The following is a 27,414-nucleotide window of genomic DNA, read 5'->3' as shown; positions in this document are numbered from 1 at the left end:
ATTGCTGCCCAGACCCCATTATTAGGCATGTAAGTATTGTAATAACTAGGCCGCCCCATACTATCAAGTACTTGGAGGCGGGGGGCATTCAGCCAAACTCTGTCACCTTCTTAGATGCCATGTTTGCTTTTCACAGCAGCAAGTGGATAAACTGCCAGGGTTTTTGTTGAAGCCTCATCTGTGCCGTCCCTGCGGTGCACATTTATGTTCTGTGCACAAAAAGATTAATTTCTTTTTAATAAATGTTAAACAAGTTAAAAATTATAAAATGTGTCTTCTGCTTTTTCCATGTTTTTTTTTCTTTTTACAAGAATTGTTGGAGCCAATTTTCTTTAGAAACATTTCAATATCTGTTTTTTTCTGGTGTTTTTCTTGTAATACAGGAAAGCCTAAGGCCAGAAATAAACCTCATAAATCACTGTACATGGAGACTTTGGGATCAGATCATTTCTGTCCGCGTTGATTGTGGAAACAAAAAATCTTTTATAAAAGCCTCAAACTTCTGTGTGTGAATCAGAGCTGAGATCTAACGTGATAGAAGATTACAGTGCGGGGATGACTGGAAACCTTCATATAGCCGGCCGGTGGTGATGGAGTCAGTGACCGACTCTGGCCAAATATGTTTCTAGAGAGAGCCGTAGTAGAAGATGAAGATGTCGTCCTCATCATGAAGTAGTTATTTCTCATGTCGCGTGTAATGAATATCTCCTGCAGTATTGCTAATGCCGATTGCAGGGTCGGTAAATGAGACGAGAATTAGCGTTATGGAAGATGAGTCTATGAGAAACGTATTCAGCTGCCGACTCCGAGGAAGAAACTGCTTGTTGTCTGTGGCCTAAATATATAGGTTTTATTAGTAGATGTAAAGAAGGAAACTAAATACTGTAAAATAATAAATCTCCTCATATGTTTCCCTTATTATCTCCAGTAATTGTATTATTACACAGGATTCTTATGATGTTACATCGGCTAATCTGCTCATTCAGGTCTCTACAATATCGGATCCTCTCAGTGAAGATCTTCTACAAAAGAAAATTGTCCTGATTTACCCATCAAAGATGGATATTGACAGAGACAAGATGGCGGAGAGGATATTACACCTCACCCTAGAGATCCTGTTCCGGCTTACTGGAGAGGTGAGAGATTCTGATGACGTCACATTACATCATTCTTATCTATGGGAATAACAGATTGGCAGAACTGGAGAGGTGAGGACTCTGGAAATGTCTGTAGTGAGATTTATTAATGTGTCTCTCCATTACCAGGATTACACAGTGGTGAAGAAGACCTCTGGTGATCGCTGTCAGGACCCTGTGTCTGAGGGATGGGGAAGACCCCTGAGCCCAATCACGGGGCCTCCACCTCACCCCCTGATCCATGAGGACATCAATGACCAGAAGATCCTAGAACTCATCTACAAGATGATTGAGCTGCTGACTGGAGAGGTGACACTGCTGGGAATGCTGGGACATTATACAGTAACGCTATGAAGGGATCGGGGGATGACGGTATCATTGTATGTGTCAGGTTCCTATAAGGTGTCAGGATGTCGCTGTCTATTTCTCCATGGAGGAGTGGGAGTATTTAGAAGGACACAGAGATCTGTACAAGAACATCATAATGGGGGTTCCTCAGCCTCTCACATCTCCAGGTAATAGACAGGACTAAATACACACGGCTTATAATTATTTGTATGTAAAGAATTAATTCAGTCCCTGTATGTGTTTCCTCCAGATCTATCCAGTAAGAGAACAACACCAGTGAGATGTCCCCGTCCTCTTCTTCCACAGGACTGTAACCAAGAAGATCCCAATGCTCCTCAGGATCATCAGGTAGATGGAGAGAAGGTGTCAGGAGATCTCCCCTATGATGTGTAGACGCCGGTGAAGGTCTTGTGCTCAGTCTTGTTTTACCCACCAGTATTATATGTTTTATACTTGTGTAATGAGAGCGGTGGAGATGGCAGGATTAGAGCTGATCATAGATGTGACTTCTCCATCTGTCGGTGACTTTTACAATATTTGTTTCAGGGTGAAGATCTGACCCATATTAATACTACAGAGACATATGTGAGGGGGGATGAGCGGTGTAAAGAGGAGATTCCCACATATGGCTACCCAGGTGAGTAGTGACCACTAAATGCAGAGACGTCACAGATTCTTCTCATCACCGGCTGTGGCTGCTTTATCGGTGGTGTAGTTTGGCCGTATTACCATAATTGCCATGGATTCTGGTTGATGAATTGGGACACACATAAATTTGTTTGTAGGATAATATGCTCTAGCAAGCTATCTGTCACACAAATTAAAAAAAATTGATTGGTCCAAAATTTTCCACCTCCACATTTATACCAGGAATGGCAATAAAATTAGGGATGCACTTCCTTTTTGGAAGTGCATTTGGACAGCAAGGTGGATTGCTGTTAAGGGAACTAGAGAAAAAAAAAAATCTTTAAATCTTCAGCATAGCGAGTGTGAGCGAGCTGAGTGTGGCCTGAGCGTAAGTGTGGACGGAGGTAAGTGTGACTTGTGATTCAGTGACTTTGGAGTCAGGGAGTTTCCAAGGGAGGAATTACTGAATTGCTGTCTGATTTTTATTAATACTTTGTATTTATTTTTTTTTTTTTATTGAACTGTTCTGTCTGGTGCAATCCCCATTAGGAAATGTGCTCCACTCTTGTTAATGCCATCCAGTGCACATCTTGCCACATGTATGCAATCCTTGAGCAGCCGATCGAGGGTGCATACTGCTGTGCGAGATGTGAGCACGTTGTGCATTTGGAAACCCAGATTCTGACTCTAAATGTGCAGCTGGCAACACTGAGATCCATAGACAACATGGAGAGGAGTCTTCTGCTCACGGAGCAGACGCTCAATGGGACAGATGAGGGGGGGGATGGTAGGATGGAGCTGCAGGACAATGAAGTAGCAAGCTGGGTGACAGTTAGGAAGCGGGGTAGAGGGAAGAGTGCCAGGGAGGCTAGTCCTGACCTGGCACACCCCAATAAGTTTGCTAAGTTGGCGGATGAGGGGGGTGCCAGTACAGGGGTAGCACTGCTGCAGCCAGGCATGTCCTCTGAAAGCCGGAGGAGTGACTGCTCCAGTAAGGAGGGAAATAGGAGAGCAGGGCAGGCCAGACAGGTGCTGGTAGTGGGCGACTCAATTATTAGGGGAACACATAGGGCAATATGTCACAAAGACAGGGATCGTCGAACGGTGTGCTGCCTACCTGGCGCTCGAGTCCGACACATCGCTGATCGGGTGGACAGATTATTGGGAGGGGCTGGTGAGGACCCAGCGGTCATGGTGCACATTGGCACTAATGACAAAGTTAGAGGTAGGTGGAAGGTCCTTAAAGATGATTTCAGGGAATTAGGCTGCAAGCTGAAAGCAAGGACCTCCAACGTGGTATTTTCCGAAATACTGCCGGTACCACGTGCCACGCCAGAGAGGCAACGGGAGATTAGGGAGGTTAATAAGTGGCTCAAGAATTGGTGTAGGAAAGAGGGGTTTGGGTTCCTGCAGAACTGGTCCGACTTCTCAGTTGGCTACAGGCTCTACGCTAGGGACGGGCTGCACCTCAATGGGGAGGGTGCAGCTGTGCTGGGGGAGAGAATGGCTAGAAGGTTGGTGGAGTGTTTAAACTAGTAATTGGGGTGAGGGTATTCATTTTATAGGAGGGGAAGATAGTGTAGACAGAGACCTGGGCACAAATAAGGAAGTTGGGGGTGGCGGTGGCATGGGGGGTGGGGTCAGAACAGTTAATAATTTAAGAAATGGAAGTACAGAGAGGAACATAAAGTGCATGTATACTAATGCCAGAAGCCTCGCCAACAAAATGGACGAATTAGAACTAATGTTGTTGGAGCATAATTATGACATGGTGGGGATATCTGAGACGTGGCTGGATGAGAGCCATGACTGGGCTGTTAACTTGCAGGGCTATAGCCTGTTCAGAAATGACCGTACAGATAAGCGAGGGGGAGGGGTGTGTCTGTATGTAAAATCGTCCTTAAAACCCATCCGGCGTGATAATATAGGTGAATTTAATGAAAATGTAGAATCCCTGTGGGTGGAGATAAGGGGAGGGGGAAAAAATAATAAATTACTGATAGAGGTTTGTTATAAATCTCCAAAAATAATGGAAGCAATGGAAAATATCCTCGTAAAGCAAATAGATGAAGCTGCGACTCAAGGAGAAGTCATTATTATGGGGGACTTCAACTACCCTGAAATAGATTGAGGAACAGAAACCTGCAGTTCCAGCAAAGGTAATCGGTTTTTGACAACTATGATGGACAATTACATTTCACAACTGGTTCAGGACCCAACAAGAAAGGGGGCACTGCTAGACCTAATATTAACCAACAGGCCAGACCGCATATCAAATATAAGGGTTGGGGGTCATTTGGGAAATAGCGATCACAAAATAATAAGTTTTCATGTATCCTTTAAAAAGATGTGTGGTAGAGGGGTTACAAGGACACTAAACTTCAGGAGGGCAAATTTCCAACGGATGAGAGAGGATCTTGGTGCAATTAACTGGGACGATATCCTGAGACACAAAAATACACAAAGAAAATGGGAGACGTTTATTAGCATCCTGGATAGGACCTGTGCACAGTATATACCGTATGGGAATAAACATACTAGAAATAGGAGGAAACCAATATGGCTAAATAGAGCTGTAAGGAGCGCAATAAGTGACAAAAAGAAAGCATTTAGCGAATTAAAGGAAGTAGGTAGTGAGGAGGCATTAAATAAATCCAGAAAATTAAATAAATTCTGTAAAAAGCAAATCAAGGCAGCAAAGATTGAGACAGAGAGACTCATTGCCAGAGAGAGTAAAAATAATCCTAAAATATTCTTTATCTACATAAATAGTAAGAAACTAAAAAATGATAGTGTTGGCCCCCTTAAAAATAGTCTGGGTGAGATGGTGGATGAGGATGAGGAAAAAGCCAATATGCTAAATGTCTTTTTTTCATCAGTATTTACACAAGAAAATCCCATGGCAGACAAAATGTCTAGTGATAAAAATTCCCAATTAAATGTCACCTGCTTAACCCAGCAGGAAGTGCGGCGGCGTCTAAAAATCACTAAAATTGACAAATCTCCGGGCCCGGATGGGATACACCCTCGAGTACTGCAGGAATTAAGTACAGTCATTGATGGACCATTATTTTTAATCTTTAAAGACTCCATAATAACAGGGTTTGTGCCACAGGACTGGCGTATAGCAAATGTGGTGCCAATATTCAAAAAGGGAACAAAAACTGAACTCGGAAATTATAGGCCAGTAAGCTTAACCTCTACTGTGGGTAAAATCCTGGAGGGTAGGGTTGAGCGACCTTGACCTTTTTAGAGTCGAGCCGTGTTTCGCGAAACCCGACTATCTTAGAAGTCGAGTCGAGTGGAATCGGCCGATTATCGCGAAAAGTCGGGTATCGCCCGAAACACGAAACCCAATGCAAGTCAATGGGGGAGCATAGTCGGCAGTGAGTGGAGGCCAGGAAAACACCTACACTGCCCATTTTAATGGCAAAAACATCCATTCTTGTTAAAGAAGCTTGTCAATCGTAATTTACCTTATAATAATTGGAAGGCATTTGAAATTGGGGGTCATTTGGCTAAAGTTGTGGGGGGTAGGGCTGGTTCAAGTAATTAGTGGGCCCAGTAAATCTGGACCACGTCACGGCAGTGGAGCAGGGAGAGGTAAGTATTTCAACTTTGCAAGTGCTGTGATCCTGAGCAAGCAGGGGGGGCCCACTCGTTGGCATTGGCACTGGCACAGGGCCCCTCAAAGTACAGCGGTGTGTTTGCATGGCGGGGGCGCCTCCCACCGGCAGCAACACTTTTGCGTACTATGAGAGGCCCTGTGCCAGTGACGTCGCCAACTAGTATTCCTCCCCCCACCTGATGAAGGAACCTGCACTTTCATCTGCACCTTCCTCTTTGTCCCCGTGTAAGGTGGTATGGTATGCGGGAAGAGGAACCTGACTTTCAGCAGGGTCACAATCTTGCTGTGTAGCGTGCACGGGGAATTTTGCGTTATGGGTCAATGTACCAGCAGACTCATCTATCACTGGCTGGGCAATGGGCAGGATGAGGAGGAAACACAGATATAGGCCCAAAGAATAAAGTTGGCTAAATGCAGTTCAAAATTGGTAACACAGGACTAACCAGGGGGCATTGCAGTGGAGGACAACTGGAATGAGAGGCTGACACAGAGAGTAGGCCCAAATCAGTAAGTAGTCGAAATGCAGTTCAAAATTGGCAACCGTAGTAAACAGGCGGCACAGCTTTGTTCAGTGGAGGAGAACAGCAAGGAGTGGCAGACACCGATAGTAGGCCCCAACCCAACTAGTAGGCCAAATGCAGTCTAACATTAACAACTACTTAACGAGAGCCTGAAAATGGAATTTCAGGACAGGAAACCAGGAGAACAGCAAGGAGTGGCAGACACCGATAGTAGGCCCCAAACCAACTAGTACGCCAAATGCAGTTGTTCCGTTTAACCACAATTTAATGAGAGCCTGAAGATAGAAGTTCTGGAAAGGCAACCTGGAGAACACCTTGGAGTGGAACACACCATCTCTCTACACCCCATACCCAATTTGTAGGCCTAATGCAGCGTAGTTTCCAACAACTACTAAACGAGAGCCGGAAGATCGAAGCTCAGGAAAGGCAACCTGGAGAACACCTTGGAGTGGAACACACCATCTCTCTACACCCCATACCCAATTTGTAGGCCTAATGCAGTGTAGTTTCCAAGAACTACTAAACGAGAGCCGGAAGATCGAAGCTCAGGAAAGGCAACCTGGAGAACACCTTGGAGTGGAACACACCATCTCTCTACACCCCATACCCAATTTGAAGGCCTAATGCAGTGTAGTTTCCAACAACTACTAAACGAGAGCCGGAAGATCGAAGCTCAGGAAAGGCAACCTGGAGAACACCTTGGAGTGGAACACACCATCTCTCTACACCCCATACCCAATTTGTAGGCCTAATGCAGTGTAGTTTCCAAGAACTAATAAACGAGAGCCGGAAGATCGAAGCTCAGGAAAGGCAACCTGGAGAACACCTTGGAGTGGAACACACCATCTCTCTACACCCCATACCCAATTTGTAGGCCTAATGCAGCGTAGTTTCCAACAACTACTAAACGAGAGCCGGAAGATCGAAGCTCAGGAAAGGCAACCTGGAGAACACCTTGGAGTGGAACACACCATCTCTCTACACCCCATACCCAATTTGTAGGCCTAATGCAGTGTAGTTTCCAAGAACTACTAAACGAGAGCCGGAAGATCGAAGCTCAGGAAAGGCAACCTGGAGAACACCTTGGAGTGGAACACACCATCTCTCTACACCCCATACCCAATTTGTAGGCCTAATGCAGCGTAGTTTCCAACAACTACTAAACGAGAGCCGGAAGATCGAAGCTCAGGAAAGGCAACCTGGAGAACACCTTGGAGTGGAACACACCATCTCTCTACACCCCATACCCAATTTGTAGGCCTAATGCAGTGTAGTTTCCAAGAACTACTAAACGAGAGCCGGAAGATCGAAGCTCAGGAAAGGCAACCTGGAGAACACCTTGGAGTGGAACACACCATCTCTCTACACCCCATACCCAATTTGAAGGCCTAATGCAGTGTAGTTTCCAACAACTACTAAACGAGAGCCGGAAAATCGAAGCTCAGGAAAGGCAACCTGGAGAACACCTTGGAGTGGAACACACCATCTCTCTACACCCCATACCCAATTTGTAGGCCTAATGCAGTGTAGTTTCCAACAACTACTAAACGAGAGCATGAAGATCGAAGCATTGGCGAGGAAACCTGGGGAACACCTTGGAGTGGAACACACCATCTCTCTACACCCCATACCCAATTTGGAGGCCTAATGCAGTGTAGTTTCCAACAACTACTAAACGAGAGCATTAAGATCGAAGCAATGGCGAGGAAACCTGGGGCACACCTTGGGGAGGCAGACACCGTTAGTAGGCCCTACCAAAGTTGTACCCCCAATGCAGTTTTAAAATTCCTAGAGGCTGAAAACAAGACTATTGACGCTCAGCTTTTTTCAAAGGAACACAGCTGAATTGAGTGGCGCAGACAGACACAGGTAGTAGGACTTAACCCAAAAATGTGGCTCACTGCAGCTTAAAAAAGTTACAGGGGTACACAAGCAGCAGTGCTCTGGGCAGTGGAGGACAATTTCAATAGTGGACCGCAGACAGACTTTGTACGCCTACTATTAAAAAAAGGATGCTCTATGCAATTAAAAATAGGTTCCAGGGGTCCACGGGCAGCAGTGGTGTGGTCAGTGGACGAGTATTGGAAGGAGGGACCGCAGACAGGCGTAGTAGGCCTAACATAACAAAATTAGGCTGTAGACACTGTAAAATTGGTTCCAGGGGTACACGGGCAGCAGTGGTGTGGTCAGCGGAGGAAAATTGGAATTAGGGACTGCAGACAGACTTTGTAGGCTGTCCCCTGTGGACCATGCATCCAACACATTAACCCAGTGCGCCGTAATGGACACGTAACTTTTTGTGGACATGCCTACTGGTCCATGCGTCTCTTGTCAGGTGCACCTTTCTACTGTTTGATTGCCTGAGTGCTATGACAATGCAGACTTTTTCATGCCGGTGGAGGGCTGGGATGGCTTTGCTCACAAAAGAAATGTCGACTGGGTAGCTTGAACCGTTGCACAGCGTAGTTAATCTGGGCTTTCTAAATATAAAACAAAGAAAAAAAGGAGGCTACATGCACTTTCAGCTGGGTTCCAGGGGTACACGGCCAGCATTGGTCTGGTCAGTGGAGAACTATTGGAAGGAGTGACCGCAAACAGGCATCGAAGGCCTAACATAATAACACATTGCTGTTGGCAATTTTAAATTGGTTCCAGGGGAACACGGGCAGCAGTGGCCTGGTCAGTGTAGTAGTAGTAGAAAGAACGGACCGCAGACAGGCATCGAGGCCTAAAATAAAAAAATTGGGCTGGCTGTAGGCAATTTTAAATTGGTTCCAGGGGTATACGGGCAGCAGTGGTGTGGTCAGTGGAGGCCTAGTGGAAGGAGTGACCGCAGACAGGCATCGAAGGCCTAAAATAAAAAAATTGGGCTGGCTGTAGGCAATTTTAAATTGGTTCCAGGGGTACACGGGCAGCAGTGGTGTGGTCAGTGGAGGCCTAGTGGAAGGAGTGACCGCAGACAGGCATCGAAGGCCTAAAATAAAAAAATTGGGCTGGCTGTAGGCAATTTTAAATTGGTTCCAGGGGTACACGGGCAGCAGTGGTGTGGTCAGTGGAGGCCTAGTGGAAGGAGTGACCGCAGACAGGCCTCGAAGGCCTAAAATAAAAAAATTGGGCTGGCTGTAGGCAATTTTAAATTGGTTCCAGGGGTACACGGGCAGCAGTGGCCTGGTCAGTGTAGTAGTAGTAGAAAGAATGGACCGCAGACAGGCATCGAAGGCCTAAAATAAAAAAATTGGGCTGGCTGTAGGCAATTTTAAATTGGTTCCAGGGGTACACGGGCAGCAGTGGTGTGGTCAGTGGAGGCCTAGTGGAAGGAGTGACCGCAGACAGGCATCGAAGGCCTAAAATAAAAAAATTGGGCTGGCTGTAGGCAATTTTAAATTGGTTCCAGGGGTACACGGGCAGCAGTGGAGTGGTCAGTGGAGGCATATTGTAAGGAGTGACCGCAGACAGGCATCGAAGGCCTAAAATAATAACACATGGCTGTAGGCAATTTTAAATTGGTTCCAGGGGTACACGGGCAGCAGTGGCCTGGTCAGTGTAGTAGTAGTAGAAAGAACGGACCGCAGACAGGCATCGAAGGCCTAAAATAAAAAAATTGGGCTGGCTGTAGGCAATTTTAAATTGGTTCCAGGGGTACACGGGCAGCAGTGGTGTGGTCAGTGGAGGCATAGTGGAAGGAGTGACCGCAGACAGGCTTCGAAGGCCTAACATAACAAAAATGTCAATACAATGGTATTGTCAGTGGCAGGCATTGAAGGATGTCAGCGCATAGACTAAACATTGGTGGAGCTGTGAGATAATTTTGCAAGTGGTAGAGCACTGTTTGAGCTGGGGGGGGGAACTGTCTTGTGGCCGGCGGTACAGGCCCAGGGCCCCTCATATTACAACGGTGTGTCTGACGTTGGGTGCGCACCACCACCGCCAGAGACACTTTATTGTACTAGGAGGGACCCAGTGGCAGTGCCGTCGACCAAAAGCGGGCACACCCACCTCTTCAGACAAACAGCACTCTCACGGGTGCTGTCGCCAAGTGTCGATACCACGGCCCCGTGTGGGGAGTTTGGCCATTTAGTGAGGTGTAAACATGTCGTATGCTGGACAATCAGATGCAGAAAATTACGAGATTGGAAAAGGCATTCAGAATAGTCCACAGGCAAGACCTTTTCATAGGAAAGCTAGGTGTCGGCCGGGCAAGGTGGGGCAAAAGATTTCGAAATCCAGTTGTGGTTCATTTTAATGAAGGTTAGATCATCTACATTTTGGGTAGCCAGACGAGTCCTTTTTTCTGTTAGTATTGAACCTGCAGCACTGAATACTCTTTCTGATAGGACACTAGCTGCCGGGCAAGCAAGCTCCTGCAATGCATATTCTGCCAATTCTGGCCAGGTGTCTAATTTTGATGCCCAGCAATCAAATGGGAATGACGGTTGAGGGAGAACATCGATAAGGGATGAAAAATAGTTTGTAACCTTACTGGACAAATGTTGTCTCCTGTCACTTTGAATTGATGCTGCAGTACCTGTCCTGTCTGCGGTCATAGCAAAATCACTCCACAACCTGGTCAGAAAACCACTCTGGCCAACGCCACTTCTGATTTCTGCCCCTCTAACTCCTCTGGTCTGCTGGCCCCTGCAGCTCGTGTGAGAACGATCACGGGCGCTGTGTGCAGGGAATGCCAGAAGCAAACGGTCAACAAAAGTTGATTGTTTGGTTGCTAATATTAGTTCCAAGTTCTCATGTGGCATTATATTTTGCAATTTGCCTTTATAGCGAGGATCAAGGAGGCAGGCCAACCAGTAATCGTCATCGTTCATCATTTTAGTTATGCGTGTGTCCCTTTTGAGGATACGTAAGGCATAATCCGCCATGTGGGCCAAAGTTCCAGTTCTCAAATCTGCGGTTGTGCTTGGTTGAGGGGCAGTTTCAGGCAAATCCACGTCACTTGTGTCCCTCCAAAAACCAGAACCCGGCCTTGCCGCGCCACCAATTTCCAGTGGCCCCGGAAAAGCTTCCTCATTAAAAATATAATCATCCCCATCATCCTCCTCGTCCTCCTCCTCCTCTTCGCCCGCTAACTCGTCCTGTACACTGCCCTGGCCAGACAATGGCTGACTGTCATCAAGGCTTTCCTCTTCCTCAGCTGCAGACGCCTGATCCTTTATGTGCGTCAAACTTTGCATCAGCAGACGCATTAGGGGGATGCTCATGCTTATTATGGTGTTGTCTGCACTAACCAGCCGTGTGCATTCCTCAAACCACTGAAGGACTTGACACATGTCTTGAATCTTCGACCACTGCACACCTGACAACTCCATGTCTGCCATCCTACTGCCTGCCCGTGTATGTGTATCCTCCCACAAAAACATAACAGCCCGCCTCTGTTCGCACAGTCTCTGAAGCATGTGCAGTGTTGAGTTCCACCTTGTTGCAACGTCTATGATTAGGCGATGCTGGGGAAGGTTCAAAGAACGCTGATAGGTCTGCATACGGCTGGAGTGTACGGGCGAACGGTGGATATGTGAGCAAAGTCCACGCACTTTGAGGAGCAGGTCGGATAACCCCGGATAACTTTTCAGGAAGCACTGCACCACCAGGTTTAAGGTGTGACCCAGGCAAGGAATGTGTTTCAGTTGGGAAAGGGAGATGGCAGCCATGAAATTCCTTCCGTTATCACTCACTACCTTGCCTGCCTCAAGATCTACAGTGCCCAGCCACGACTGCGTTTCTTTCTGCAAGAACTCGGACAGAACTTCCGCGGTGTGTCTGTTGTCGCCCAAACACTTCATAGCCAATACAGCCTGCTGACGTTTGCCAGTAGCTGCCCCATAATGGGAGACCTGGTGTGCAACAGTGGCAGCTGCGGATGGAGTGGTTGTGCGACTGCGGTCTGTGGACGAGCTCTCGCTTCTGCAGGAGGACGAAGAGGAGGAGGAGGGGGTGCGAACGGCTACAGCCAACTGTTTCCTAGACCGTGGGCTAGGCAGAACTGTCCCAAACTTGCTGTCCCCTGTGGACCCTGCATCCACAACATTCACCCAGTGTGCCGTGATGGACACGTAACGTCCCTGGCCATGCCTACTGGTCCATGCATCTGTTGTCAGGTGCACCTTTGTGCTCACAGATTGCCTGAGTGCATGGACGATGCGCTCTTTAACATGCTGGTGGAGACCTGGGATGGCTTTTCTGGAAAAAAAGTGTCGACTGGGTAGCTCGTAGCGTGGTACAGCGTAGTCCATCAGGGCTTTGAAAGCTTCGCTTTCAACTAACCGATAGGGCATCATCTCTAACGAGATTAGTCTAGCTATGTGGGCGTTCAAACCCTGTGTACGCGGATGCGAGGCTAAGTACTTCCTTTTTCTAACCATAGTCTCATGTAGGGTGAGCTGGACTGGAGAGCTGGAGATCGTGGAACTAGCGGGGGTGCCGGTGGACATGGCAGACTGAGAGACGGTGGGAGATGGTATTGTTGCCGCCGGTGCCCTAGATGCAGTGTTTCCTACTACGAAACTGGTGATTCCCTGACCCTGACTGCTTTGGCCTGGCAAAGAAACCTGCACAGATACTGCAGGTGGTGCGGAAAATGGTGGCCCTACACTGCCGGAAGGGATGTTGCGTTGCTGACTAGCTTCATTGGCCGAGGGTGCTACAACCTTAAGGGACGTTTGGTAGTTAGTCCAGGCTTGCAAATGCATGGTGGTTAAATGTCTATGCATGCAACTTGTATTGAGACTTTTCAGATTCTGTCCTCTGCTTAAGGTAGTTGAACATTTTTGACAGATGACTTTGCGCTGATCAATTGGATGTTGTTTAAAAAAATGCCAGACTGCACTCTTTCTAGCATCGGATACCTTTTCAGGCATTGCAGACTGAGCTTTAACCGGATGGCCACGCTGTCCTCCAACAGGTTTTGGCTTTGCCACGCGTTTTGGGCAAGATACGGGCCCGGCAGATGGAACCTGTTGCGATGTTGATGCCTGCTGCGGCCCCTCCTCCTCTGCTTCAGAACTGCTGCCGCCTGCACCCTGTTCCCCCAATAGCTGCCAATCGGGGTCAAGAACTGGGTCATCTATTACCTCTTCTTGTAGCTCGTGTGCAACTTCGTCTGTGTCACCGAGTCGGTCGGTGGTATAGCGTTCGTGATGGGGCAACATAGTCTCATCAGGGTCTGATTCTTGATCATTACCCTGCGAGGGCAATGTTGTGGTCTGAGTCAAAGGACCAGCATAGTAGTCTGGCTGTGGCTGTGCATCAGTGCACTCCATGTCAGATTCAACTTGTAATGGGCATAGACTGTTAACTGCTTCACTTTCTAAGCCAGGGACGGTATGTGTAAAGAGCTCCATGGAGTAACCCGTTGTGTCGCTTGCTGCATTCTTCTCTGTTGTTGTTTTTGCTGAAGAGGACAAGGAAGCGACTTGTCCCTGACCGTGAACATCCACTAACGACGCGCTGCTTTGACATTTACCAGTTTCACGAGAGGAGGCAAAAGAGCTAGAGGCTGAGTCAGCAAGATAAGCCAAAACTTGCTCTTGCTGCTCCGGCTTTAAAAGCGGTTTTCCTACTCCCAGAAAAGGGAGCGTTCGAGGCCTTGTGTAGCCAGACGACGAACCTGGCTCCACAGCTCCAGACTTAGGTGCAATATTTTTTTTCCCACGACCAGCTGATGCTCCACCACTACCACTACCCTCATTACCAGCTGACAATGAACGCCCCCGGCCACGACCTCTTCCACCAGACTTCCTCATTGTTTTAAAAACGTAAACAAACTAACGGTATTTGTTGCTGTCACACAACTTACACGGTGAGCTATAACTTCAGTATGATTTAGCTACCCCTTTACAGGTGAGTGAGACCACAACGAAAATCAGGCACAATGTTACACACTCTGTTGTTGGTGGCAACAATTGAGAGAGATGCCACACACGCTGGACTGTCACTGAAGCACAAATGTAAATATTAATCTCCCACTGATTTTTTTTTTTTTTTTTTTTCAGGGAGACTTTAGGAAAAAAAAATAATAGAATAAAATGATTTTTTCAGGAAGAATTTAGAAACCAAATAAAATAAAATGATTTTTTCAGGGAGAATTTAGAAAACAAATAAAACAAAAAAAGGCTTTCTATGGCCCACTGAGTGAGAGATGACGCACACAGGAGTCAGGAGTGGCACACAAGCCCAGAGGCCAATATTTATCTCCCACTGATTGATGTAGTGATTTTTTCAGGTAGATTTTGGAACCCAAATCAAGCTAAAAAAATATTAGGCTTTCTATGGCCCACAATTGGAGAGAGAGAGAGAGATGGCACACCCAGGAGTCAAGACTGGCACACAAGTAGAAAGGGCAATATTAATCTCCCTCTGATTTTTTTGTTTGTTTTTTTTCAGGGAGACTTTAGGAAAAAAAAATAATAGAATACAATGATTTTTTCAGGAAGAATTTAGAAACCAAATAAAATAAAATGATTTTTTCAGTGAGAATTTAGAAAACAAATAAAACAAAAAAAGGCTTTCTATGGCCCACTGAGTGAGAGATGACGCACACAGGAGTCAGGAGTGGCACACAAGCAGAAAGGGCAATATTAATCTCCCACTGATTTTTTTTTTTTTTTTTTTCAGGGAGACTTTAGGAAAAAAAAATAATAGAATACAATGATTTTTTCAGGGAGAATTTAGAACACAAATAAAACAAAAAAAGGCTTTCTATGGCCCACTGAGTGAGAGATGACGCACACAGGAGTCAGGAGTGGCACACAAGCCCAGAGGCCAATATTTATCTCCCACTGATTGATGTAGTGATTTTTTCAGGTAGATTTTGGAACCCAAATCAAGCTAAAACAATAATAGGCTTTCTATGGCCCACAATTGGAGAGAGAGAGAGAGAGAGAGATGGCACACCCAGGAGTCAAGACTGGCACACAAGCAGAAAGGGCAATATTAATCTCCCACTGATTTTTTTTTTTTTTTTTTTTCAGGGAGACTTTAGGAAAAAAAAATAGAATAAAATGATTTTTTCAGGAAGAATTTAGAAACCAAATAAAATAAAATGATTTTTTCAGGGAGAATTTAGAAAACAAATAAAACAAAAAAAGGCTTTCTATGGCCCACTGAGTGAGAGATGACGCACACAGGAGTCAGGAGTGGCACACAAGCCCAGAGGCCAATATTTATCTCCCACTGATTGATTTATTGATTTTTTCAGGTAGAATTTAGAACCCAAATCAACCAAAAACATAAATAGGCTTTCTATGGCCCACTATTTGTGAGAGAGATGGCACGCTCAGGACTGGCACACAAGCCCAGAGGCCAATATTAATCTCCCTTTTTTTTTTCAGGGAAAATTTATAAACCCAATAAAAAAAAAAGTAAATAGGCTTTCTATGGCCCACTATCTGAGAGAGAGAGATGGCACGCTTAGGACTGGCACACAAGCCCAAAGGCCAATATTAATCTCCCTTTTTTTTTTCAGGGAGAATTTATAAAACCAAAAAAAAAAAAAAAAATAGGCTTTCTATGGTCCACTATTTGTGAGAGAGATGGCACGCTCAGGACTGGCACACAAGCCCAGAGGCCAATATTAATCTCCCACTTTTTTTTTTTGTTCCAGGGAAAATTTATAAACCCAATAAAAAAAATAATAAATAGGCTTTCTATGGCCCACTATCTGAGAGAGAGAGATGGCACGCTTACGACTGGCACACAAGCCCAAAGGCCAATATTAATCTCCCACTGATTGATTTATTGATTTTTTCAGGTAGAATTTAGAACCCAAATAAAGCAAAAAAAAAAAAAAATGGGCTTTCTATGGCCCACTGAGTGAGTGATGATGCACACAAGCCCTGAGGCCAATATTTTTCTCCCACTGATTGATGTAGTGATTTTTTCAGGTAGATTTTAGAACCCAAATCAAGCAAAAAAATAAATAGGCTTTCTATGGCCCACTGAGTGAGAGATGGCACACACAGGGATGGCACTCTAGCAGAAATGTCAATCTTAATCTCCCACAAAAAAAAAAAAAAACAGGGAGTGTCCAACAATTACTATCTCCCTGCAGTAATCTCAGCCAGGTATGGCAGGCAGCAATAAGGAGTGGACTGATGCACAAATTAAATAAAAAGTGTGGACAAACAAAAAAGATAGCTGTGCAGAAAGGAAGGAACAAGAGGATTTGTGCTTTGAAAAAAGCAGTTGGTTTGCACAGCGGCGTACACACAGCAATGCAGCTATCAGGGAGCCTTCTAGGGCAGCCCAATGAGCTACAGCGCTGAGGGGAAAAAAAAAAAAAAATGTAGCTTCCACTGTCCCTGCACACCGAAGGTGGTGTTGGGCAGTGGAAATCGCTACAGCACAAGCGGTTTGGTGGTTAATGGACCCTGCCTAACGCTATCCCTGCTTCTGACGAAGCGGCAGCAACCTCTCCCTAAGCTCAGATCAGCAGCATTAACATGGCGGTCGGCGGTAACGCCCCTTTATAGCCCCTGTGACGCCGCAGACAGCAAGCCAATCACTGCAATGCCCTTCTCTAAGATGGTGGGGACCAGGACCTATGTCATCACGCTGCCCACACTCTGCGTTTACCTTCATTGGCTGAGAAATGGCGCTTTTCGCGTCATTGAAACGCGACTTTGGCGCGAAAGTCGCGTACCGCATGGCCGACCCCGCACAGGGGTCGGATCGGGTTTCATGAAACCCGACTTTGCCAAAAGTCTGCGACTTTTGAAAATGAACGACCCGTTTCGCTCAACCCTACTGGAGGGCATTCTAAGGGATGCTATACTGGAGTATCTGAAGAGGAATAACCTCATGACCCAGTATCAGCACGGGTTTACTAGGGACCGTTCATGTCAGACTAATTTGATCAGTTTCTATGAAGAGGTATGTTCCGGATTGGACCAAGGGAACCCAGTGGATGTAGTGTATATGGACTTTTCAAAAGCTTTTGATACGGTGCCACACAAAAGGTTGATACATAAAATGAGAATAATGGGGATAGGGGAAAATATGTGCAAGTGGGTTGAGAGCTGGCTCAGGGATAGGAAACAAAGGGTGGTTATTAATGGAGCACACTCGGACTGGGTAGCGGTTAGCAGTGGGGTACCACAGGAGTCAGTATTGGGCCCTCTTCTTTTTAACATATTTATTAATGACCTTGTAGGGGGCATTCAGAGTAGAATTTCAATATTTGCAGATGACACTAAACTCTCCAGGGTAATCAATACAGAGGAGGACAATTTTATATTACAGGATGATTTATGTAAACTAGAAGCTTGGGCTGATAAATGGCAAATGAGCTTTAATGGGGATAAATGTAAGGTCATGCACTTGGGTAGAAGTAATAAGATGTATAATTATGTGCTTAATTCTAAAACTCTGGGCAAAACCGTCAATGAAAAAGACCTGGGTGTATGGGTGGATGACAAACTCATATTCAGGGGCCAGTGTCAGGCAGCTGCTACAAAGGCAAATAAAATAATGGGATGCATTAAAAGAGGCATAGATGCTCATGAGGAGAATATAATTTTACCTCTATACAAGTCACTAGTTCGACCACACTTAGAATACTGTGCACAGTTCTGGTCTCCGGTGTTTAAGAAAGACATAGCTGAACTGGAGCGGGTGCAGAGAAGAGCGACCAAGGTTATTAGAGGACTGGGGGGTCTGCAATACCAAGATAGGTTATTACTCTTGGGGCTATTTAGTTTGGAAAAACGAAGACTATGGGGTGATCTTATTTTAATGTATAATTATATGAGGGGACAGTACAAAGACCTTTCTGATGATCTTTTTAATCATAGACCTGAAACAGGGACAAGGGGGCATCCTCTGCGTTTGGAGGAAAAAAGGTTTAAGCATAATAACAGACGCGGATTCTTTACTGTAAGAGCAGTGAGACTATGGAACTCTCTGCCGTATGATGTTGTAATGAGTGATTCATTACTTAAATTTAAGAGGGGACTGGATACCTTTCTGGAAAAATATAATGTTACAGGGTATATACACTAGATTCCTTGATAGGGCGTTGATCCAGGGAACTAGTCTGATTCCCGTATGTGGAGTCGGGAAGGAATTTTTTTCCCCAATGTGGAGCTTACTCTTTACCACATGGGTTTTTTTTTGCCTTCCTCTGGATCAACATGTTAGGGCATGTTAGGTTAGGCTATGGGTTGAACTAGATGGACATATAGTCTTCCTTCAACCTTAATAACTATGTAACTATGTAACTATGAATGGAGTAGCCGTATCCGAAGCCTCCCATCTGGGAAATGCTACATCAAGAGGCAAAGCCCTTTGGACATTGGTGTGCGCCAATTCACGAGCACTAGGGACATCGCTAGTACTGGGCATTGTTCCCTGAGTTGGAGACATTTCTCGCTATTTGTCCTTGTTGTACTGGTCCTTGTGTGTGAGGATGGACCAGAATCACTGCTCATTTCTGAGCTATCACTATCGCTGCTACTAAAGCCCTCAAAATCCACATCGCCATCTGACACTGCACTTTCTTCGCTGTCAGAACATAAAAGTGCATAAGCCTCCTCTGCACTATAATACTGACGGGCCATTTTATGTGGGTTTTTTTGGAAATAGAAAACACTGACGTGACCAAATTATTGGGGAGACAATTGAGAAAAGCTTAATTCTTTAGCCTAACCCTAACTTTAGAATAAACCCTAACTTTAGCCCCAACACTAACCCTAACTATAGCACTAACCCTAACCTGCCATATCTGTTTTTTTTTACTTTATAACAAGATCGCTGACTGACACAGCTGTTACCAGCAGCACCTGTAACACTGTTTCTCCTCTAATCTCTCACTGACAGGAGATCTGAGGAGAAACAGCATTTTTATGAGGCAGATCGCCCGGGAAAGTTAATTGCTACAACACACTTTCTTAGTGATTTGTCTCATTGGCTGGTGTGACGCTGACGTCATCAGAACCTGAACCAATCAAGTCTCAATGAGGTCAGGGGTCACAGTAAGTGTTATAAAGTACGTGGGGGTCCTGATGAGCACAAAACTGCCGACCGTAGACAAACGGTAGATAAACGTCGGCGCTAGCAGGGTTTTGTGCAGCGCTGACGTTTATCTACCGTTGGCGTTCACAAAGCGGTTAAGTTAAGGGTATCATCATTTCTGTCCAGGCCTATTTCCTGAGTTGTACTTTTTTTTTTTTATTCTGTGGAAGCATGATTGAAAAGCAATGTCTGATTTTTATTTTTTAATTTTCATAGATTTGTGATTTATTACTTTTGTCAGATTCAAGTTATTTCTGTGACCATTGTGGTGTTTTCTGTCATTAAATGAGGGGTACCAACAATTTTGACCACGTGTGTAGGAGGAGTGAATATTTTGAATCCACATCCACTTTCTGGAAATTAGCACGAAGTGAATGTCAAAATTACACATTTGCCATTTTATTACCCAGCACATAGTGCCCAGATTGTGCTCCAGGAGACACACACTGCAGTGTAAGTGAATTCTTCTCACTATAATATTGCTAAATAAAGGGATCCTAAATGTTGTTTGAGCACACTGCAAGACTCAGAAGTGAGAGCGGATTTTGCTGGATTGGTTTATAGAAACCCTGCTGCTTTTCAACAGCCTTTGAGCCACTAAAGGTACCTTCACACTGACCAACTTCACAACGATATCGCTAGCGATCCGTGACGTTGCAGCGTCCTGGATAGCGATATCGTTGTGTTTGACACGCAGCAGCGATCTGGATCCTGCTGTGACATCGTTGGTCGGAGCTAGAAGGCCAGCACTTTATTTCGACGCTGGATCTCCCACAGACATCGCTGAATCGGCGTGTGTGACGCCGATTCAGCGATGTCTTCACTGTTAACCAGGGTAAACATCGGGTTACTAAGCGCAGGGCCGCGCTTAGTAACCCGATGTTTACCCTGGTTACCAGCGTAAACGTAAAAAACAAACAAACACTACATACTTACATTCCGGTGTCTGTCCCCCGGCGCTCTGCTTCTCTGCACTGTCAGCGCCGGCCAGCCGTAAAGCACAGCGGTGACGTCACCGCTGTGCTTTACGGCTGGCCGGCGCTGACAGTGCAGAGAAGCAGAGCGCCGGGGGACAGACACCGGAATGTAAGTATGTAGTGTTTTTTTTTTTTTTTTTAACGTTTACGCTGGTAACCAGGGTAAACATCGAGTTACTAAGCGCGGCCCTGCGCTTAGTAACCCGATGTTTACCCTGGTTACCAGGGGACTTCGCATAGTTGGTCGCTGGAGAGCTGTCTGTGTGACAGCTCTCCAGCGACCAAACAGCGACGCTGCAGCGATCTGGATCGTTGTCTAGATCGCTGCAGCGTCGCTAAATGTGACGGTACCTTAATAGTGTGGGAGCCTGTTTTTCAAAGCTAGCAAAAGTGTGAGATGGGTCACACCTATACAATACCCTCAGGCATATCAGTAGAATATAGCACGGAGAGTCTCCCAATAATTAAAACGTAACTTTTAATCACTAAGATAAAATGGACAAACTAACATGACACAATTAACACATGTGAATAAGGTGCTCGTGCAAACCAGTGCTCAAGATAAAAATTGGTTTGATCTCACCAATGGGAACAGACAAATGTCCACAGCAGATTCCTCCTGTTGCCTTCTCTAAATAGGAGGGGAGGAAAGAGAGGGAGAGGGTATAGGGCTTTACTAAACTCCCTGTTGTGCCCCTTGTATTGCTCCTGTCCTAACAAGGACAGGTCCCAATTATACCCTGCTAGGGACAACCAACATCCACTATATCTAATATATAGCTCTCCCTACGCGTTTCCTCCCCAGTCACGGGGATTCATGACTACCCATAGGCAGTGACACAAATTTTCAAACTCATTGATAGGTACCCTGCCACTGCAGGGTTACCTAGATGACGGACACTTAATTTTTTGCATACTTTATGTCTCATTGGCTTTAAATCAACTCCCATAATGAATTCCTGTGACTGGGGAGGAAACACGTAGGGAGACTTATATATTATATGTAGTGGATGGTTGTTGTCCCTAGCAGGGTATACTTGGGGCCTGTCCTTGTTTGGACAGGAACAATACAAGGGGCACGACAGGGAGTTTAGTAAAGCCCTATACCCCCTCCTTCTTTCCTCTCCTCCTATCTAGAGAAGGCAACAGGAGGAACCTGCTGTGGACGTTTGTTGTTCCCATTGGTGAGACCAAACCAATTTTTATCTTGAGCACTGGTTTGCACGAGCACCTTATTCACATGTGTTAATTTTGTCATGTTAGTTTGTCCATTTTATCTTAGTGATTAAAAGTTACGTTTTAATTATTGGGAGACTCTCCGTGCTATATTCTAACCTCTGTTTATCCACTGATTGATGATGGACATGACAGGGGACTGGTTTTTTTGTGAGATGAGAATTTGTATTATTTTTGCCTACATAACATTGATTGATTCTTTTTATTCAATATTTGGGAAGAAGAATGAACAAACAGTTGAACACCACACACTACTGGTTCATCCAACAAGGTTTTCTATTAGGCCGGGATCACACATACGCGAGATACGTCCGAGTCTCGCAGGTGAAAACCCAGCTTTGGCGCCGACACTCCAGAGCGGAGCGCGCGGCTCTATGTGTTGCTGTGCGGATATAGCTCCGCTCCGAAGTTCCGGCACCAGAGCTGGGTTTTCACCTGTGAGACTCGGACATATCTCGCGTTTGTGTGATCCCGGCCTTAGACAGTTATTGTTTGGTAAATAGTTAAAGTTTTTACATAGCTTGCCATTTTTATGGATGGTTTAAGTTGAAATGTTCAAAAATATAAAACTCAAGGATATTTTTATTAAAAAAATGGTTTTTTTTTATCTTAGCAGATGACTGTACCAGGAGATCAGAGGGACAGTTGACATCTTCAGTTTTTAAATCTGATGATCTTGAGATCCTACAAGATACAACTGAAGGGAATGCCATTACTCCAGATATATCATCATCCATTCACAGCAAAGATCTGTCATCTGGTCCTATGAAACAGGTCCCATCTTCTGATCCATTGCTAACTACTAAGGAAAATCAAAGTCATAAACGAGGCATTAAAAGACAATCTGCTTCTAAAGCAAATAAGTCTTTTTACTGTTCAGAATGTGGGAAATGTTTTAACCGGAAATCAGATTTGGTTAGTCACCATAGAACTCACGCAGTGGAGAAGCCTTTTTTCTGTTCAGAATGTGGGAAATGTTTTAAATGGAAAATAAATCTTGATGGCCATCAACGAATCCACACAGGGGAGGAACCTTTTACCTGTTCAAAATGTGGGAAAGGTTTTAACCAGAAATGGCATCTTGTTAGTCACCAGAGAACACACACAGTGGAGAAGCATTTTTCATGTTCAGAATGTGGGAAATGTTTTAAATGGAAAATAGATTTGGTTAATCACCATAGAACTCACACAGGGGAGAAGCCTTTTTCCTGTTCAGAATGTGGGAAATGTTTTATCCATAAATCAGATTTGGTTAGGCATCATATAACTCACACAGGGGATAAGTCTTTTTCCTGTTCAGAATGTGGGAAATGTTTTACAAGTAAATCACTACTTGTTACTCACCATAGAATTCACACAGGGGAGAAGCCTTTTTCCTGTTCAGAATGTCTGAAATGTTTTAACCTGAAATCAGATTTGGTTAGGCACCATAGAACTCACACAGGGGAGAAGCCTTTTTCCTGTTCAGAATGTGGGAAATGTTTTAACCTGAAATCAGATTTGGTTAGGCACCATAGAACTCACAAAGAGGAGAAGCCTTTTTCCTGTTCAGAATGTGGGAAATGTTTTAACCAGAAATGGAATCTTGTTAGTCACCATAGAACTCACACAGGGCAGAAGCCTTTTTCCTGTTCAGAATGTGGGAAATGTTTTAACCTGAAATCAGATTTGGTTAGGCACCATAGAACTCACACAGGGGAGAAGCTTTTTTCCTGTTCAGAATGTGGGAAATGTTTTAACCTGAAATCAGATTTGGTTAGGCACCATAGAACGCACACAAGGGAGAAATCTTTTTCCTGTTCAGAATGTGGGAAATGTTTTAACCTGAAATCAGATTTGGTTAGTCACCAGAGAACTCACAAAGAGGACAATGTTGTGAATTCTGTTGTCGAACTCCCTCCTGTGGTCGTGAATGGTACTTCGGCGAGTTCTGTCCATGGACTCCCTCTGGTGGCTGTGAGTGAAGCTGCTGCTTCTGAGGTTCCTTACACAGGTGACGTGGTTTATCCTTTGGTTGGCTGCTCTATTTAACTCCACTCAGATCGTTACTCCATGCCAGCTGTCAATGTTCCTGCATTGGTTCAGTTCGCTCTTGGATCTTTCTGGTGACCTGTCTTCTCCAGCAGAAGCTAAGTTCCTGATAGTTATTATTTGTTCATTGTTTCCTTGTCCAGCTGGTTATCATGATTTTGTCTTGCTAGCTGGAAGCTCTGGGATGCAGAGTGGCATCTCCGCACCGTTAGTCTGTGCGGAGGTCTTTTTGCACACTCTGCGTGGTCTTTTGTAGTTTTTTGTGCTGACCGCAAAGATACCTTTCCTCTCCTCTGTCTGTTTAGTAAGTCTGGCCTCCCTTTGCTGAATCCTGTTTCATTTCTGTGTTTGTGACTTTCATCTTTACTCACAGTCAATATATGTGGGGGGCTGCCTTTTCCTTTGGGGAATTTCTCTGAGGCAAGGTAGGCTTTATTTTTCTATCTCCAGGGCTAGCTAGCTCTTAGGCTGTGAAGAGGCGTCTAGGGAGAGTCAGGAACGCTCCACGGCTATTTCTAGTTGTTGTGATAGGATTAGGGCCTGCGGTCAGCAGAGCTCCCACATCCCAGAGCTTGTCCTGTGTGAGTTTAACTATCAGGTCGTGCCGGGTGCTCCTAACCACCAGGTCCATAACAGGACAAGCCTTTTTCCTGTTCAGAATGAGGGAAATGTTTTATCCATAAATCAGATTTGGTTAGGCACCATAGAACTCACACAGGGGAGAAGTCTTTTTCCTGTTCAGAATGTGGGATATATTTTAACAGGAAAGCGCTTCTTGTTAGGCATCAGAGCAGTCACAGAGAAGCCTTTTTCATTTTCTTAATGTGGGAAATACTTTACTTGGAAATCAACTGTTAATAAACATCAGAGACATCACATAGGGGAGAAGCCTTTTTTATGTTCATAATGTTGGCATAGTTTTAACCAAAATTGAATCTTCTTAAATGGGGTGTCTCTTGTCATTCCTCATGTTTGCTGACAAAAGGATAAAACTGAACTTTATTAATTCCAAATGTAAAACTATACCCATAATTTACCCCCTGAAGGTTAGTCAGTAGGTGACTAATACAGAAAACATGTACCCCACATTTCATTATATAGGGTGATGTGACGTATACACACTGACTCTCCAAGCCTCTCATTTCTACGGGTTTCGTCGTCCTCACCAAAGGCGACTCATCAGGAGACTATTTAATATTGACCTATATTTAAGGAATACTAGACAAAAAACTAAAACCATGTATCATGTTATCCGAAACAGTCAGAAAACCAGCCACATATTGGCAGATCCCATACCTCAAACTATATACTTCATAAGTTTATAATTATAAGCCACTCCAGTGTCAGGAATAGATAGTATGTGGAAAATACAGTATAATTCTTGTGTTTTTCTCCTATAGTGACTGCCCTAGTTTGGTATTGTAACAGCTGTTAATTAGTACTGCAAGCTGTCCTAGGCTAAACTCCGTTTTCAGATGGCCCAATATGTACCACTCAGGGATACCTTAAGCTGGGTTCACATTGTGTTAATGGCAATGCGCTGACTGCATCCGTTACATAGCGGCACTAACGCTATGTAACGGATGCGTTAGCGCACCCATTAACTGCCATTAAGTAGCGCATCGCTAACGCATGTCATAATCTGCATGCGTTAGCGATGTGCCGTCATTCTGTGATGGACCCTCAGACGCAGTCTGCAGCGTTTTCGGGTCCATCACCACTAGCACAGATAGAGCATCTGCGCTAGCGCGATCGCATAAATGCGATCTTTATCGGCACTTGCGTTAATGCAGTCCGTTTAACGTATGCGTTGAACGGACTGCACTAACACAATGTGAACCTAGCCTTACCTGCTCCAAAGATCAATAGCAGCTTCTAATGGCCATGCTGCGGTCTGTCAAGGAATGAGTGCAGTATTCTTATAAAGACTTATAAAGACTGGGGATGTGTGCAATCATAATGTATGGAGGATCTGTGCCATTATTTAGTATGAAAATGTCATGGAGTGACTGGCCCAGTGTGACACGACCCAGCAACATACAGCATTGTATCTTAATTAACCAGAAAATTATTTTTAGCAAATGAAGAATAATAGAATGTTATCTGTATGATGGTTTTCAAATTTAAGTGTTGATTTCTGGTTGGTCAAGAAAACAGACTTTTGTTAATGTAAGCCTGGAATATTGACTTTTATTGTGGCTTATCCTTGATCACTAGTGATGTTTGCTGTTATGCTAATTATGCATTGCTTTATTGAGCCAGTTTGTTGACTTCTAAAGCAGAGAGGGAAAAGCTATGCAGATAGTTTAAATAATCAAGTAATGCTATTTGATCTCTTCTGCATTCTTACCCTTTATGTAAATACTGAATGAGGGCCACTTGATAAGTCTAAAAATAGGTTACATGCCTCTGTATAAAGATACTGAGAGAAACAGGCAGAGAGATTCTGCCAAGACATACATATATCTCAAAAGGACCAGAGAAAGGACAGCAGCCATTTTACATCATGGCTCCATTACGAGGGACACGGAGCTATCATTCTATAGGTAACAACCCAGGGGTTTTCAGCCTCAGTTGGAAGAATACAGATCTGTTCCATAGACCATCGCTGAACCATGGATACGTTTGGAGAAGCCAGGTTGTGATTCTCAGATCAACTGGCCTTGTACCTTTTATGGACTCGGTGGACTGTCATCTTCCTACACTTGTTGTTACCTCCTCTCTGTGTGTGTGCCACAGGTGGAGTAACCGACCCTGGAATATGAAGCCAGGTTGTGATCTTCAGATCCACTGGCCTTGAAGCTTATATGGACTCAGTGGACTGTCATCGTTCTACGCTTGTAGTTACCTCCTCTCTGTGCATGCCACAGGTGGGGTAGCAACCCTGGAAGAGCTGTAGTCACAGGTGCTATTATCCCGGCGAGTCAGCGGAAGGGCGAGACTCTAATGTGCACCATCTTGGGATGTTTTCTGGGACTGTTCTATGTGTTATCTGCCTGTTTTGTGGTACAATAAAGCATTGCCACACTGTTTTACCCTCACCCTGTGTTGCCTGAGTAGCGTTTTGCCCATGTTAAAAGGAGAGCGTGAGTTTGGCGAGACGATCCCTGGTGCTTGTGTTTTCGGCTAGCGGGCGGAGCTCATAGCAATCCAGCAGTGACAACCATAGACTTCTGCTGGAGACCTCAGGTTGTCATGCCAACCCATCGGTGAGCCGCGATCATGTGACGGGATCGCTGATGAGCGGGATTTCTGGCGCGCTTGCTGACTTGCCAGGAAAGATGTGGCTCAGCGCTGGAGCCCACATCAAAGAGAGGAAGTCTGACATCGGCGTACATTTATGGCTGGTGTTGTAAAGGGGTTAAAGGGGATTGTTTTTACAGAGACAGAAGTGGTAATCAATCATATAAATACATACATATATGTATGTGTGTATGAAGCCCCACCCATTCAACGTAGCCCCGCCCACTCCGCATAGCCACAATCACTCCACACGCAAAGCCCCGTATAATATTTAATATATCTGGCATCTCATTAACTTCAAACTTTAACCCCTTCATGACCCAGCCTATTTTGACCTTAAAGACCTTGCCGTTTTTTGCAATTCTGACCAGTGTCCCTTCATGAGGTAATAACTCAGGAACGCTTCAATGGATCCTAGCGGTTCTGAGATTGTTTTTTCGTGACATATTGGGCTTCATGTTAGTGGTAAATTTAGGTCAATAAATTCTGTGTTTATTTGTGATAAAAACGGAAATTTGGCGAAAATTTTGAAAATTTCGCAATTTTCACATTTTGAATTTTTATTCTGTTAAACCAGAGAGTTATGTGACACAAAATAGTTAATAAATAACATTTCCCACACGTCTACTTTACATCAGCACAATTTTGGA

At 44.9% G+C, this 27,414-nt stretch overlaps 1 protein-coding gene across 2 annotated transcripts; it reads left to right on the top strand.

The window, feature by feature from the left end:
- The first annotated feature begins 383 nt into the window (after nucleotides 1-383).
- LOC138663044 (oocyte zinc finger protein XlCOF22-like) lies at nucleotides 384-26,561 on the top strand. Of its 2 annotated transcripts, none has more exons than XM_069749100.1 (6): nucleotides 384-1,136; nucleotides 1,266-1,445; nucleotides 1,528-1,651; nucleotides 1,735-1,832; nucleotides 2,031-2,121; nucleotides 22,104-26,561. In XM_069749100.1, exons 1-6 carry the CDS (start codon nucleotides 1,059-1,061, stop codon nucleotides 23,519-23,521), a joined length of 1,989 nt encoding a protein of 662 aa, XP_069605201.1. In that variant the 5' UTR covers nucleotides 384-1,058; the 3' UTR covers nucleotides 23,522-26,561. The 2 variants fall into 2 exon arrangements, with proteins under 2 accessions (XP_069605201.1, XP_069605202.1); XM_069749101.1 differs by having other exon boundaries at nucleotides 929-1,136; nucleotides 22,107-26,561.
- Nucleotides 26,562-27,414: the final 853 nt, after the last annotated feature.

Source organism: Ranitomeya imitator, chromosome 2 (genome assembly GCF_032444005.1).
Source record: "Ranitomeya imitator isolate aRanImi1 chromosome 2, aRanImi1.pri, whole genome shotgun sequence".
Taxonomy (NCBI): domain Eukaryota; kingdom Metazoa; phylum Chordata; class Amphibia; order Anura; family Dendrobatidae; genus Ranitomeya; species Ranitomeya imitator.
The sequence above is the reverse complement of the archived record's forward strand: the minus strand, read 5'-3'. Positions and strand labels throughout refer to the sequence as shown.

Coding starts and splice junctions, on each gene's coding strand:
- LOC138663044 (XM_069749100.1), top strand. CDS start 1,059: ATGGATATTGACAGAGACAAGATGGCGGAGAGGATATTACACCTCACC. Junction 1,446..1,527: donor TTGAGCTGCTGACTGGAGAG/GTGACACTGCTG, acceptor TGTATGTGTCAG/GTTCCTATAAGGTGTCAGGA. Junction 2,122..22,103: donor TCCCACATATGGCTACCCAG/GTGAGTAGTGAC, acceptor TTTTTATCTTAG/CAGATGACTGTACCAGGAGA.